This window comes from Hyperolius riggenbachi, chromosome 7 (genome assembly GCF_040937935.1).
Source record: "Hyperolius riggenbachi isolate aHypRig1 chromosome 7, aHypRig1.pri, whole genome shotgun sequence".
Lineage (NCBI taxonomy): Eukaryota > Metazoa > Chordata > Amphibia > Anura > Hyperoliidae > Hyperolius > Hyperolius riggenbachi.
Window position 1 is genome coordinate 51,916,127 of NC_090652.1, and position 13,934 is coordinate 51,930,060.

At 41.0% G+C, this 13,934-nt stretch overlaps 2 protein-coding genes across 5 annotated transcripts in view; both read right to left on the reverse strand.

Moving 5' to 3' along the window:
• The window catches only part of LOC137524316 (coagulation factor XIII B chain-like), a 177,797-nt gene extending 170,693 nt beyond the window's left edge, over window positions 1-7,104 (reverse strand). For all 3 annotated transcript variants that reach the window (XM_068244039.1, XM_068244040.1, XM_068244038.1), the window contains exons 1-2: window positions 6,905-7,104; window positions 752-931 (exon numbers count right to left, since the gene is read on the reverse strand). In XM_068244039.1, coding sequence (XP_068100140.1) covers window positions 752-931; window positions 6,905-7,001 — 277 coding nt within the window. In that variant the 5' untranslated portion in view covers window positions 7,002-7,104. The remainder of the gene's footprint in view (window positions 1-751; window positions 932-6,904) is intronic.
• LOC137524315 (kinesin-like protein KIF13A) overlaps window positions 836-13,934 on the reverse strand; it is a 58,662-nt gene continuing 45,563 nt past the window's right edge. Inside the window, exons 8-9 of one of the 2 annotated variants that reach the window (XR_011022654.1) lie at window positions 11,780-12,208; window positions 836-909 (exon numbers count right to left, since the gene is read on the reverse strand). Coding sequence is in view for 1 of the 2 variants with exons in the window: in XM_068244037.1 (XP_068100138.1) it covers window positions 12,202-12,208 (7 nt within the window). In the remaining variant the exon portion in view is untranslated. Of the gene's footprint in view, window positions 910-11,343; window positions 12,209-13,934 lie in introns of those variants that run through there. The other variant, XM_068244037.1, reaches the window with a different exon arrangement.

The window sequence follows — 13,934 nt, forward strand, 5'->3', positions numbered from 1 at the left end:
TTGTGACGTGCAGTGTTTACTTCCTGGAGCAGCCGTTCTGTGCGGCGATTGGCCGGCGGGACCACATGATGCCGCATGCGCACAAGAGTGCGCATCACGACATCACTGACGCCAGAGTGAGCTGCACAACGCGGCTCACTCTGACGTCCAGATCCAGCACCACCAGGCGTTGAGTTAGGGGGACGTTATGCGACCTTAACGCCCCCTCTAACGCAACGTCCTGGTGTGAAATTAGCCTTACTGTGTCGCCCATAGACTTTCATTGCCCCAAGCACTGTGCATCAAGTGCGGTGTTCAGGATAACGCGCTGCTGCGCTTGCATGGGCCATGTCTGGCGCACTGCAATGGACTGCAATAATTGTGAAAGTCTCCATGGAATTGCATCGCTTTTGCGACCTTTTTGGTAAAATAGGGTAAAACAATGCAGGAATTACCTGCAAGTGTAAAAGGGCTCTTAACATAAACATATACAACAAAATAATATAACAGTTGTATTACTTCTCAAAATAACACCCCCCCCGGTGCCTTCCTACATTCCTACATGACCCCACCACCTTCTTCCTTCCTTGGAAGACGACTTTCAGCTGCTCCTGAGTCCAAGTCTGTCACACCTTCTCCCACTAATGTCATGCCCAGTCCCCCCTCTATCTGCCCTGACCACCCCCTGGTCATATCGTAGGCTGGCTCTGCTCCAAGGCAACCTGCAGGAGAGCAGTGCAACCTATGTGCATATGTTATGAGGTGTACTTACGTATACATTTTAAAGAAGGCTGCCAACCATGTTTTGTACATGTCCTCGTTGCATTTTCTGGCTCCTCCTCAATGCCAAATCTGTCATTGCAGTCCAGTGTAACTGTTTCCCCCTCCTGGTATGACGATTTGGTGTTTATGATCAGTCCATTTTCCACACTTTCATGGTGACAAACAATATCTAATAAAATATGTGTTAGAAAGGCTGTATAAACTAGCTTCTAAATGTGCAGCAATGTAGAATGCAGGAGAAACAGATATTAATCAGCACCTGATGGCTGAGGGCTCTTGGCTATCACACCAAGAAGACAACCACTTTATTGATAACTTACATTGCAGACACGGGCCCATATGCAATTCACTTTTTCTCCTGAATTTTCTCCTAGGAGATAATTTTTCATCTTTGAATTATAATAACTTCTTAGCACTTTGCAATGGAAAGAGTACCAAAAAGTAGATGAAAAGGTACTATAAAAATTATTTTGAGTATTTGTTTATTTATTTATTGTATTTATAAAGCGCCAACATATTACGCAGCGCTTTGTTTTCTTGCTGGTGGTTTAAAAAGGCATTTTATTGACAAGTTTGAACATTTCATAAACTCAGTTGAAAAAGGGAATTGCATATGGGCCAGAGGGCCACATACAATTCACTTTTTCACCTTTGTTTTTTCCTAGGTGATAATTTTTAATATCTTTGTTAAAATCACTTTTCAGCATTTGGCAATTAAAATAGTACCGAAAGTAGTAGAAAAAATGCAATCAAATTAATGCTTTGCATTTTCTTGCTTGCTGGGGTTTAAAGGGCATGTTATTGACAAGGTGTGAATATAGCAACCTGCAGAAAACTAAGTAGAAAAAAACTTCTGCTACTAAAATACACGCTGCACTCTGTGGGGGAGATTTATCAACGCATTACCGACAGCTTTTTCTTCTTCATCTTTTCTAACCAGCAGGGAGAACAGTTCTGCATGATAATAAGAACCTTCCTAAATCCTAGGTAATAGTGGCAGTTTAGCATGAATTTCTAGAGCTGCACTACAGTTAAGAGAAGTGCAAATCCATCCCTAAACTGGTGCAGATTAAGAAGTGTTTGATAGCAGTTCTACAGGAGTAGAACTGCAGACTAGACATGATTGCAGAGTGCAGGCTAGGCATAATTTGTGAAGGGCGCCTCCCTCCTGCTGAATTCCTCCTCAGAGCCTGCTGCTATCAATACAGCAGGTGTGTTGGTTACCTTGGCAACAGGAATTCCCCTCACACACTGCACTGTCTGAGAGACCTTCCTAGCTCCTCCTATTCTGCAACAGTTTTATAAAGTATCTGCACTACGTAATGATTTCTTAAGATGCCTGAGACAGTTCTGCATGGATTTCTAAAAACCTACCAATATTTTGTCTCAGACACTCTTGATAAATCTGGCCCACAGACCCTTATTCAATTCACTTTTTATCCAACATTTTCTCCTAGGAGATATTTCCACACCTTATCAATAAAATGGCCTTTAAGCTACCAGAATAATTTTGACAATATTTTTTCACCTACTTTTTGATACTTTTTTTAATTGCAAAGTGCTGAAAAGTTATTTTAAACAGAAGATGATAAATTGTCTCCTAGGAGAAAAGTCAGGAGAAAACTGAATTGCATATACTGTAGCCCCATGTGGTTATAGCTGGTAATGCAACTTATACACATAATAGCCTGTTGTTACCAAATACACATTCCAACAACAAGGAAATGTAAATGCTATAAACTGGACAGCCAAATCTAACACTGAGTCTCCAGGGTTATTTGATGCAATGGTCATAAGTCAGACAATAATGCAGACCAGTAGCTGGCTTGTGTACTGATTAAGGGCTCTGCCATTGACATGGGAGACCAGGGTTTGAATCCTGGCTGGGGTCAGCAACTATTCAGTAAGAAGTCATTGTGCAATACTTCCTAACACTGCAGGGTGGCCACTTGAGTGCGCCCTTAGTGGTTGCAACTCTATCTTGAATGCTTTGAGTCCAACAGGAGAAAAGTGCTATTCAAATGTTAGGATTATAATAATAGGAAATGGCCTGTCTGAAAAGGGATATTAAAAATGTGAATGGTTGGGTTGGGTTTTAATATAAATAAGTAATTAAAGGACTTACGAGGTGACATGTGACATGATGAGATAGACATGTGTATGTACAGTGCCTAGCACACAAATAACTAGGCTGTGTTCCTTTTTTTCTTTCTCTGCCTGAAAAAGTTAAAAATCAAATATGTAAGTGACAGTTTCTGTCTGGGTCGGGACTGGGTCGGACTGGGTCAGACTATAGCATAACCCTCACTGATAAGTAATTACAGCCATAAAACATTTTTCTGTCAGTAAATGGCTTTTAAGAGCAGGAAAGAGATAAAGAGTCAATAATTCATAGATTTGAGCTCTGGCATACTACAATGAATGTGTCATTGAGCAGAGACAATGAAACAGTTAAAACTTAAAAACTAGATTAAAATATAAAATAAAACTGTGGGATATCTAAAAAAGTCATTTTTAGGAGAAGTAAGATAGATATAATTGTTTTTCTCAGAAGTTTATTTTCACCTCGTAAGTCCTTTAAATACATTCATCCATCCTATTTGTAAATATGTGATTTTACAATAAATTGGCATCCCTTTAGTTACAAGGTAGCTATATTAATATGATCACATATTGCAGTCTCTGCAGCTAAACGTCTCTAGCAACTGACAGCCCTGGTCCCTTTAACTGTTTATTCATCTCTTAATGGACACCTGAAGTGAGATGGATATGGAAGCTGCCATATTTATTTCCTTTTGAATAACGGACTGGACAAGGGCTCTGGGAGAGAAGGGGAAGCTTGGTCGCCCTTCTCTTCCAGAGCCCCCTCAAACTATGGACCATGCGGGCTGGTATAGCTCAGGGTACAAAGCCCTACATGGCCGGGACTCCTCAGCCTGCATGGGGGACAAGGGGTTAAAGCGGCTTAGGAGCGGGTACCCAACTTAATTTTTTTTTTATTTCCCACACTCTGAACAAAAAATCGGTAAAGTTGCCATATTGCAGCTGTATAGCAATCCCTGGCCAAAGCGTTGCCACATTTCCACGGGGTTTCCAGGTGGTCAGTATGCACTATGTGTGGACCCCCTGGAAAACCCATCATTAAATTCACTGCTTTTTCTTTTTATATATGTAAATTTTCACTATCGATTTAACCATGTTTAAATATACACTTTTTTCCTATCATAACTTTAAAATCAGTTTTCTCCAAAACTGCAAGGTCTTTTTGAAAAGTTTTTTTTTTCTTTATCCTACTGTTCTCCTTAACATACCCTGCAAATTGAGGGCTTTGTGTTTGAATTTGCTGACCATTGACTTTAATGTTAAATGTGAATAGGAGAAATGCGGAAGTTTCCTGGGAACTGTTCTCTTGGTGAATTGTTCTGCCATCACTATTAAAGGAAAATCTCACTACCAAGACCCCAAACAACTTAATCTTATGCCAAGCGACTAAAGTAGGGCACGCAACCTGTAAGGAAATCCACTCCAGTACGTGGGAATTCCAGTCTCCCCTCTGGTAGAACCCCTACCTCCCTTAATTATGTTGATTAGATAACACCTCTAATGTCCGATACATGGGCAAGGGTGTTACGTAACACTAACCTCCTTCCCTTTGCTATGCGCCAGAAGAAATTTTCACTCACTCCAATTTTTCAGTGTATGTACTTTCAGCTACAGCATGCCCTTCGTGCACATTTTTTCTCTGGCCTTCCACACTGGTGTCTCATTGATCATGAAGCCATTAAAGATGACTCAACTTCTTGAACATCATATTGCCCCATCCAAATAGACACTAGCAGGTATTCAACTTAATGACGAAGAATGGGAGGATTGGCTCTCTACCCCTGTTTGGTTTCCCCCTGCCTCAACATGAAACTCACTCAAATTTATACACTGCACCAAAGCTATCTTTCTCTGAGCCCCAAATTCCCCCACCCCAGCCCATTGATTCTCCTTCCTTTGGAAACAAGTGACAGATTACCTTCATGACGTGATGGACTCATCAGCCTCCTTAGATATAAATATGTATATCGTATCTTTTGGATGAAGATTTGCCCAAGTTTGATAGAGTCTTTCTCGCTGAGACACTCTTTGCAGCTAAACTGTGTATGATGTCCCCAATCTTCCCTACGCTGGAGGTTTGGAAGACCAGGGTCCAAAAGTACCTACCTTATAAAAAACTAGTTTATACCAACAGAAAATGTCCTACTTAGTTCAATAAAGTTTGGGTTAGATGTCTCAATAACTCTTAAGGCTTGTTCACACCTAGGGCGTTTTTTGTTTTTTTTTAAATTGTCCTAATATGTTTCTAAATCGCCCTAAAAGCGATTGTGCAATGATTCCCTTTGAGAGTGTTCACATCTGAGGACTGGAGTTAGTTTCCAATCCGCACAGCAACGCACTTCCTGTACCATTTTTGGGGATTTCCCTATAATGGCAGGTATAGGGAAATTGCAAAACACTTAAAAAAACGATTGGTATAGTGTTTTCCCCAGCGCTTTTAAGAATGAGTACATTGTATTATTTTCCAGGTCAAAGAATTCACTTCCTGACTTGTGTCAGGAAGTGAAAAAACAAATCGCTCTGCAAAAGTGCTTTGAAAAGCGCTCTACAGAAAATAGCAACATGCAAGTAAGCACCGGGAGGGGGAAAAATGTGCAAAAAAATCGAAAATAGCTGGCATCAGTGATTTTGATTTTAAATTTGAACAAAGCCTTAGAGGTATAGAATTTCAATGCATTCTGTACTAGTGTTTGTGAGTGAATACTATGCAATATATTTAGTTTGCCTCTACCATCCTTCAACCACCAGTCATTTAAACCTGATGCTGTTATTAGTTGTTTGTGACATTTCATTGTATTTTCCACTTGATCTATGCAATTTTCTCTTGTAATGCCGAATCCTTTAACCACTTGCCGACCACGTCAAGCTGGTGGGTGTGGACGCAGCGGCAGCCCCAGGACTGCCTAACCCCGATCGTTGTAAGGTCCTTGGGGCGTGGTTTGCGAGAGATTGCGCATACCGATGCGATTGCCGCTGGGAGACTGTGAGACGCCAAAACCGTCGTCTTTTATTGCTGCAATCTAAGGCAGTGCTGTCCCCCTGGGAGATAGGAGAGTGATCGGCTCTCATAGGCTGAAGCCTATGACAGCCGTTCACCGCTATTGGCTGGCTGGGAGAGAGAGGGAGTTTAAAAAAAAAATAAATAAATAAAGGGGCACTACAGCAAAAAACTGTAAAATTTAAAATATGTGCAAACATATACAAATAAGAAGTACATTTTTTCCAGAGTAAAATGAGCCATAAATTACTTTTCTCCTATGTTGCTGTCACTTACAGTAGGTAGTAGAAATCTGACAGAAGTGACAGGTTTTGGACTAGTCCATCTCTTCATAGGGGATTCTCAGCAAGGCTTTTATTCTTTATAAAGATTTTTCTGAAATAGGATTTAAACAATAATGCTGGCCAGCTTCCCTGCTTCCTACACATTTTTTGGGCAGTTGGACAGAGCAACTGCCATTCACTAAGTGCTTTTGAAAATAAATATATCCCTGAGAATCCCCTATAAAGAGATGTACTAGTCCAAAACTAGATTTCTACTACCTACTGTAAGTGACAGCAACATAGGAGAAAAGTAATTTATGGCTCATTTTTACAGTTTTTCGCTGTAGTACCCCTTTAAATAAATAAGGACATGTATTTATTAAATAATGCAAAAAATATTTATAAAAAACAAAACAAAAACAAAAAAAATAAAAAACCACTGGAGGAGTGATAAGACCCCACCAGCAGGAAGCTCTGTTGGTGGGGAGAAAAGGGGGGGGGGGGCGGATCACTTGTGTGCTGAATTGTGCGGCCCTGTAGCTTGGCCTTAAAGCTGCAGTGGCCCATTTACAGAAAAATTGCCTGGTTTTTAGAGGGGTTTAACACTGCGGTCCTCAAGTGGTTAAGAAACATGTGGTTAATGAAGTAAAAAATCTAAATAAAAAAAAAAAAAAAAAAAAAGATTGAACTGTGTGGATTTCACTGGCCTAAACACGCTGTCAGTCCTATAACATAAAACAGCCATACAAATCAATTGATAAAGTAAGAGCACTCTTACCTGTTTCTAAGGCTGGAGCTGCTCTAGAGACCAGAGCAGGTAAAAGAAATGCCAGGAGACCAATTATAAGCATCCTGGTACAACTCTGGAACAACATAGTGCTTGTGGTGGTAATACCTCTATTTCAGAGTCTGAGATATATGTGTATGCTGCATGAGGACTATCACTTGTTCTATCACACCCACCTACTGATTAAACTGGACTGCACTGGACAAATGCCCTACACCTTGATTTTGGCCATACTAGTATCATCATAGTCATGACCTTTGCCTCTTTTAGCTTATTTTTAACAGGTCAGTTTTAATCAGAGTGCACTGCAGGACAGTACAAATCAATATAAACAAAACAAAGTTTAAAAAACAACTACTACACTAGTTATGGTGTCATTATACAAACCAGTAGTTATGTGGTGACCTCATATAGGCTTCATACAATAACCAGTAGTAACATTGCTGTGCTTAGCCAGTGCATAGTAACGTTACCAGTGCTCACACAAGTAGCATAAGACAAGAAAAAGAACATTTTAGGACTGTGGCCACTTAGGGAGCGCTCAGGATCATTGGGGAGCCTTGCCCAAAGATTCCTTACTGTTTAACACACTGGCTTGAGCCAGGAAGCTCAAGTCACATCAAAGCTCCAGAGCCTTACCAGAACGCTATCCACCTGACCCATAGCATAGATGCATTGCACAAATAATGCTATTTGTATTATGAACACAACATGTGCATGCTTCTATAATGTTACATGTGCTACACTACTTGCATAAACACTGGTAAGATTTTATTACTGTTTATTGAATATATTCCCCATATTCTCCAACCACCTAATGGGTGGGTGACATACTGGATAATACTCTCAGTTTAACCACTTCCTAACCACAGTTTTTTTTCTCCCTTAAAAAAACCAGGGCAATCTTCACATCACTCTCCTCCAATTCATTTGCCAATAACTTTATTGTTACTTATCACACAGAAATGATCTATAGATCTTTTTTTTTTTTTTTTTTGCCACAAATTAGGCTTTCTTTGGGTGGTACATTTTGTTAAGAATTATTTTATTGTATATGCATTGTAAAGTAAATAATAAAAATGAAAAAAATAATTATTTTTCAGTTTTCGGTCATTATAGTTTTGTAAATAAAATGTGCTGCTGTGGATAAAACCCACACATTTTGTTTGCTCATTTGTCACCGTTATTACACCATCTAAATTGTGTCCCTAGTACAATGTATGGCAATAATATTTTATCTGGAAATAAAGGTGTATTTTTTGAGTTCACCTATTTGTAATACTAGATCAATAATTACAAGCTTTTATTTGCATTAATTTACCAATAATATAGAGTATGAGAGGAATCACTGCCGGGAGACTTGGGCGCAGGATACAGCCGGTATGGTTGACCCTGCTGCTGCACAAGTTCCCGGCGACGTTAAATACTATTCCCCCTCCAGGCCACCATGGATGGTGGGGAATGATATAATTTGGCTTCCAGCAATTGCCAGCTGCGCCCAAATCTCCTGTGCTGGAATTAAAGTGTTCAAATAATATACCCTGATGACTTATAAATTAAAAAGTCCATAAGGTAACTATAATTTTATTTAAAATAGTGTAATTTTCATTTTTTTTTTTTACAAGTGTTTTATTTTGGTAACTAAAGGGTTGGGGTGTAAGGGGTTAACATTTTATAAAAATTTATCCATATCTATATACAGTATAAAGCGTATGAGTGGGTGCATTTTTACTTTTTGGCCACAAGATGGTGTTACACTTAACCCCCCTGGCGGTATGACTCCCGCAACTGCGCGGCCGCGGGAGGGTTTTTTTCACTTTTTTTTTTTTTTTTTTAGCATGTAGCTAGCCTAGCGCTAGCAACATGCTTCCCCCCTCCCTGCGGCGTCCCCCCGTAGCGTCCGATCGCCGCCGCCGCTGCTTGCCCATAAGGAAATCCCGTTCTGAACAGGATTTCCTTGAGGGCTTCCCCCGTCGCCATGGCAATGATCGGAGTGACGTCATCAACATCGCCGATGTCGTGACGTCACAGGGAATCCCGATCCACCCCATAGCGCAGCCAGGCGCCGATTGACCAGGCTGCGCAAGGGGTATGCGGGGGGGGGCCTGTATCGCGGCGGGTAGCGGCGCATCGGCGGCGGGCGGCGGCGATCAGACCAAACACGCAGCTAACAAAGTGCTAGCTGCATGTTTGAAAAAAAAATTATGTAAATCGGCCCAGCAGGGCCTGAGCGGCACCCTCCGGCGGCTTACCCCGTGTCACACACGGGGTTACCGCCAAGGAGGTTAATTGTCGAGACTGTAAATAGTACTCAGAACTAATAAGTGTATCTTTTTACTTCAGTTTGTGAATGAAATGCTGTCGTCTTGCTGACTCCAGATTTTCATTCATCACAGACACTGCAATCGGGCTCCGGAACAAGCTATTCCCATTCACTGATCACGGAATGGCGGGACTTGTGCGCAAAGTCCCGTGCGCAAAACAACTGTGCAGCGCCCATTAAACCCTATGTGACATTGTGTTTATTCCTCAAAACGGTGCTAACCTACTTAGTGCAATGGTTATCACGCCCAAAAGTCTTTAGGCGTGCTAAGTAGGTTAGCACCGCTTTGTGAATCAAGCCCAGGATGTGCAACGAAATGTTAACACTTAAATACCACTTTTCTCTTGTCCTACTCAAACTGCTTGAGTACTACAGCCATGCTGGAGTGTTGGAATTAGTGAATAGGTGCTGCCTCCAGCCAGGATTCAAACCTGGGTTGCCCATGTCAAAGCAAAGGTGGCATTGTTAACCAGTACACTATTCAGCCACCATTGATGTGCTCTATCTCTGTGTTTAAATGGAAGCCTCCCTGTATACCAAAACATATCAATAAGTTAATGGGAGCACTATGATGGCTGGGTAGTGTAATAATTAAGAGTAGTGATGTAGTGAACATGAAATTTTTGGTTCGTTAACCTCGAACGCGTAAAAGTTCACATATAGGCGAATCTGGCCAACCACCATAGACTTCAATGGGTAGGCGAATTTTAAAACCTACAGGGACTGTTTCTGGCCGCAAAAGTGATGGAAAAGTTGTTTCAAGGGGCCTAACACCTGGACTGTGGCATGCCGGAGGGGGATCCGGGGGAAAAATTCCACCAAAAATGATGTAGGTGACGCAAGGTCGTGTTTTAATCTCTAAAGGGCAGAAATCGCAGTACATTCCTAAATTTGTGGAAATAAGTGCTTTAAAACGTCCTACGTGCATACACTGTGATAAGGTAGTTTAAGGGTTATGCTGGGTCACACTGTCAGATGAAACACCGTGTTTAATGCACTGCAAACAACCGCAAAGAGCTTTAGTGATAAAGTCAGGTAAGCACATCATTGTTTTTACTAGTTGACACCTCCAGGACATAAATGTTAGTCCTCTTGGCGGAAATATTTGTTTAGTGGTGTGCAGTAGCTGCCTTGCTTGTGAGCATATTCACGGGACTGCAGACGATCATGGTTTTCCAGCCTCTATGGTCAGGCTGAGGTAGTTCAATGACAGTTAATTGACCACAAAAACACTGATTCTGCACTGAGGCCTTATATAGGGGGCTGTAGTGGATACTAGATGGCAGTAGTGGTTGTGGAGGATTATTGGGTTATGGTCGGTGCACTACTAGGACCAGCAGACTTGTCTCCAACAGCTTATGTGTGCACTGGACACACAGGATTGCAATATAACAATAGCAAGAAAAAGGAAAACAGCCCTCAGAAGGGTTAACTACTGTAGCACTAAGCACTGACTGCACCTGTCTGCAACCGCTAGTTGCACTGTGTGAACACAATGAACGGCACTATCGCAAGATCAAAACACAGCCTTTAGAAGGGCTCTGGGGTTATGTAGCCAGTAGTGAGTCCGTACCTATTAATTAATGAGTCCTTGGGCAAAGCTCCCTAACACTGCTGGGTCTCAAGTGACACGTCGGACAGGAGAAAAGCACTATATGAATGTTAGAATTATTATTGATTTATAAAGCACCAAAATATTCTGTGGCATTGTACAAAGCACGAAAAACCAACATGAGGTTCTTAATAATACAGACTATGGTATACACCAAATATAGACGCTAGTATAAAACACAGTATTGGTAATTACTGTGACAAATGTAACATGATGAATAAAATGTAACAGATTGCAAGATACAAAATGAATAACAAATTCCAACAAATTCTGCCCTTGTGAGCTTACAATCTAAAGGAAAGGGAAAAAAATCACACACAAATGTGCATAAATATGCCAAAAACACACCTAAAATTTATTTGAAAAAAAAAATGCAAGAAGAATCATTAGTCCATGCATGTGGGAAATGGCATGCAAAATGTGTACTGAGAAGTGTGCATGGTCCCTTTTAGTTATCTATGGCAAACTTTGCAGCTTACACAAAGGAGTCAGACATCAGAACGTGCATGGTTTTATTTGTACACTAGTAGATCTAAGCCCATTTAAAAACGGGCTCTAGGTCTGTTTCTGGGCCCTCCGCGCGCCCGCACCCCCCCTCCCAATGCGCGCGCCCGCCACCCGTGGCTGCTCACCCGCCGCCGCTGGCTCACCCGCCGCCGCCCGCTCACACGCCGCACACACGGCCGCCCACTCACACGCCGCCCGCTCGGCTCCCTTGCCCCGTCCCGGCCTCCTGTCTCTGGGTCCGTGCTGCGCACCTGCGCAGTAGCCAAAGCACGGACAACGCTACACTGAGACAGGAGGCACACGGACACAGGGGTTTTATTATAGAGGATGATACGAATTCAAGTGAGACCCCAGCAAAAAATAACATGACAAACCGAACTTAGCAAGTAACCGAACCATAACTAACTAAACTGGAGATGCTCACCGGTTTTATACAATGTTTAAATTCTCAAGGAACATTTCCACCATGCTTTCCAAAACTATTCATCATGAAATTTCTCCAACAATGAAAATGTTTGTCCTGTAAAATCCAGGTCGTTCTGGTAATGGCAGTGTGGTATGTGAAGCCAATTCTTCATAAGAGATGGTCAATAAGGTGGAAAGCATTCTATCTTGCATACAAATTTAACGCAAATGGAATACAGCTTGGAAGACTCTTCAGCAGTAGGCAAGGAAAAGGGTGTCAACACTGGGGGTCCCCATCAAAGCTTTGCTGAGGGGCCCCATGATTTGTAGTTACGCCCCTGCTCCACATCCTTCATAGGTTCACTACAAAACAGCTGTAAGGAAGTAATGGAAGCTGGTGCCATGGGGTTTGGTAGTCTTACTGGGATCACACTGAAGTCTTCAGTACCTGTAGCAAGACAAATAGGTAGACATAGTAGGAAAATTAGATGAATGCATTGGATTTCCAAACTCCTTTGTAGATACACATTTCAAGAATTAGCATCAGCGTTTTTGACAATATGCATCCAATAGTCTAACTCTGGCCAAGGCAGAAAATATGACAATAATAATGATAATGATAATAATAATAATAATAATATTTGTGCTAGTGGCTATATCTATACCCCTGGACCCCATATTTATGTTACTGGGAAAATCAGTCCCCCAAACTAACCAATTTGAGAGAGTTTTAATCATACATATTCTGATTGCAGCTAGGTTGGCCATAGCATCCAACTGGAAAAAAAACTGGCACCTCCTGCACTCTCAGAAGTTATACTAAAAATTAAGTGGACTAAATTAATGGAACAACTTACAGCAACTCTACGGGATAGATTTGACAAAATATGGGGCCCACGGGATCGTCATTTTGCAAATGACTAACCCTAATCTTTTCCTTTTCTCCAAACTTATATTTCTGGGGCTTCTCCCAACTACCATAATTGGCTACAATCCATCCCAAACTTTAAAAAGGAACCGACATTTCCCCTTCTTTTTGTGTACAATAGGATCAGTGTTCGATTATCTCTAGTAGATTGGTGATCCACTCTCAGAATGAATTCCTCCCCTGGATAATTTTTTATTTTACGTAGATTTGTGTAAGTTTTTGTTCTGCTATATCTCTTCCCCACAGGTCTGACAAGCTCCATGAACACACTGGACTACTTAGCTTGTGTATGGACATTTCGATTCAACACTCCTAAAATCTGATTTTTGTCTTCAATGTTGCTTATAAGTTTTTGTAAGGGTCTTTTTATGGCATTTTTGGCATGATATTTTCCGAATTGTATTACCATCACTATTGTAATTTTATCATTATGCTTTGTTACTGAATATTTGAGGCTAATGAAAATAAGTGTAAAAATAAAATAAAAATAATAATAATAATTCTGGCAGGTACCGATGCAGAGTGTATTTGTAGGTCTGTGTGATTCTCTACTTAGTTTGAATTAAGATATGATGAGACCACCTATATACTTGTATTAAGGGTACTTCCATGTGTTTTTCTTTGGGTCATTGCAAATATTATAGGCGAGTATTTCATATACTACTTGTAGCCAGTAGGTGGCAAATTTGAAATGAGAGCACTGTATAAAACAGCTTTGTAGAAGAGCAGCTGTTACACACAACTGTAAACTGTCTCACTGCACAGTGCAAGCTGACTTACTGCAAAGTAATGTAATGTTCTGCTGCCAGATAGAAGCATAGTGCATGTAAACAGTTGGGACATCACACTCCAAATCCTGTTCCCTTTGACGCAGATTACCATTCAGCTCTCAGGCACTGAGGGAATTCTGAAGGCAATCAGAACTTCAGGCAAACCTTTTGGGTTGGTTGTTGAGTTCACGCAAAATACAATTTCAAATGTATGTACAATCAATGCAATTTGCGTTCTCATGTAGAGATCAGGTAAGCAGCTGCCACCAATTCCCATTAGCATGCGAATACGCAATTCTAGCTAGTACGCTACGAAAAAGGGTTATTTCCATGACCTCTCTAGATATAACAATACATATAAATAAAACAGTTATGGTAATGGCCTCTCCGAAGGAAGGATTCTTTGCAGAGGATATTCAGAGCAAACAATTTTTAATTCTTTATTTTATTATAAAAACAATACATAAATGTTTACA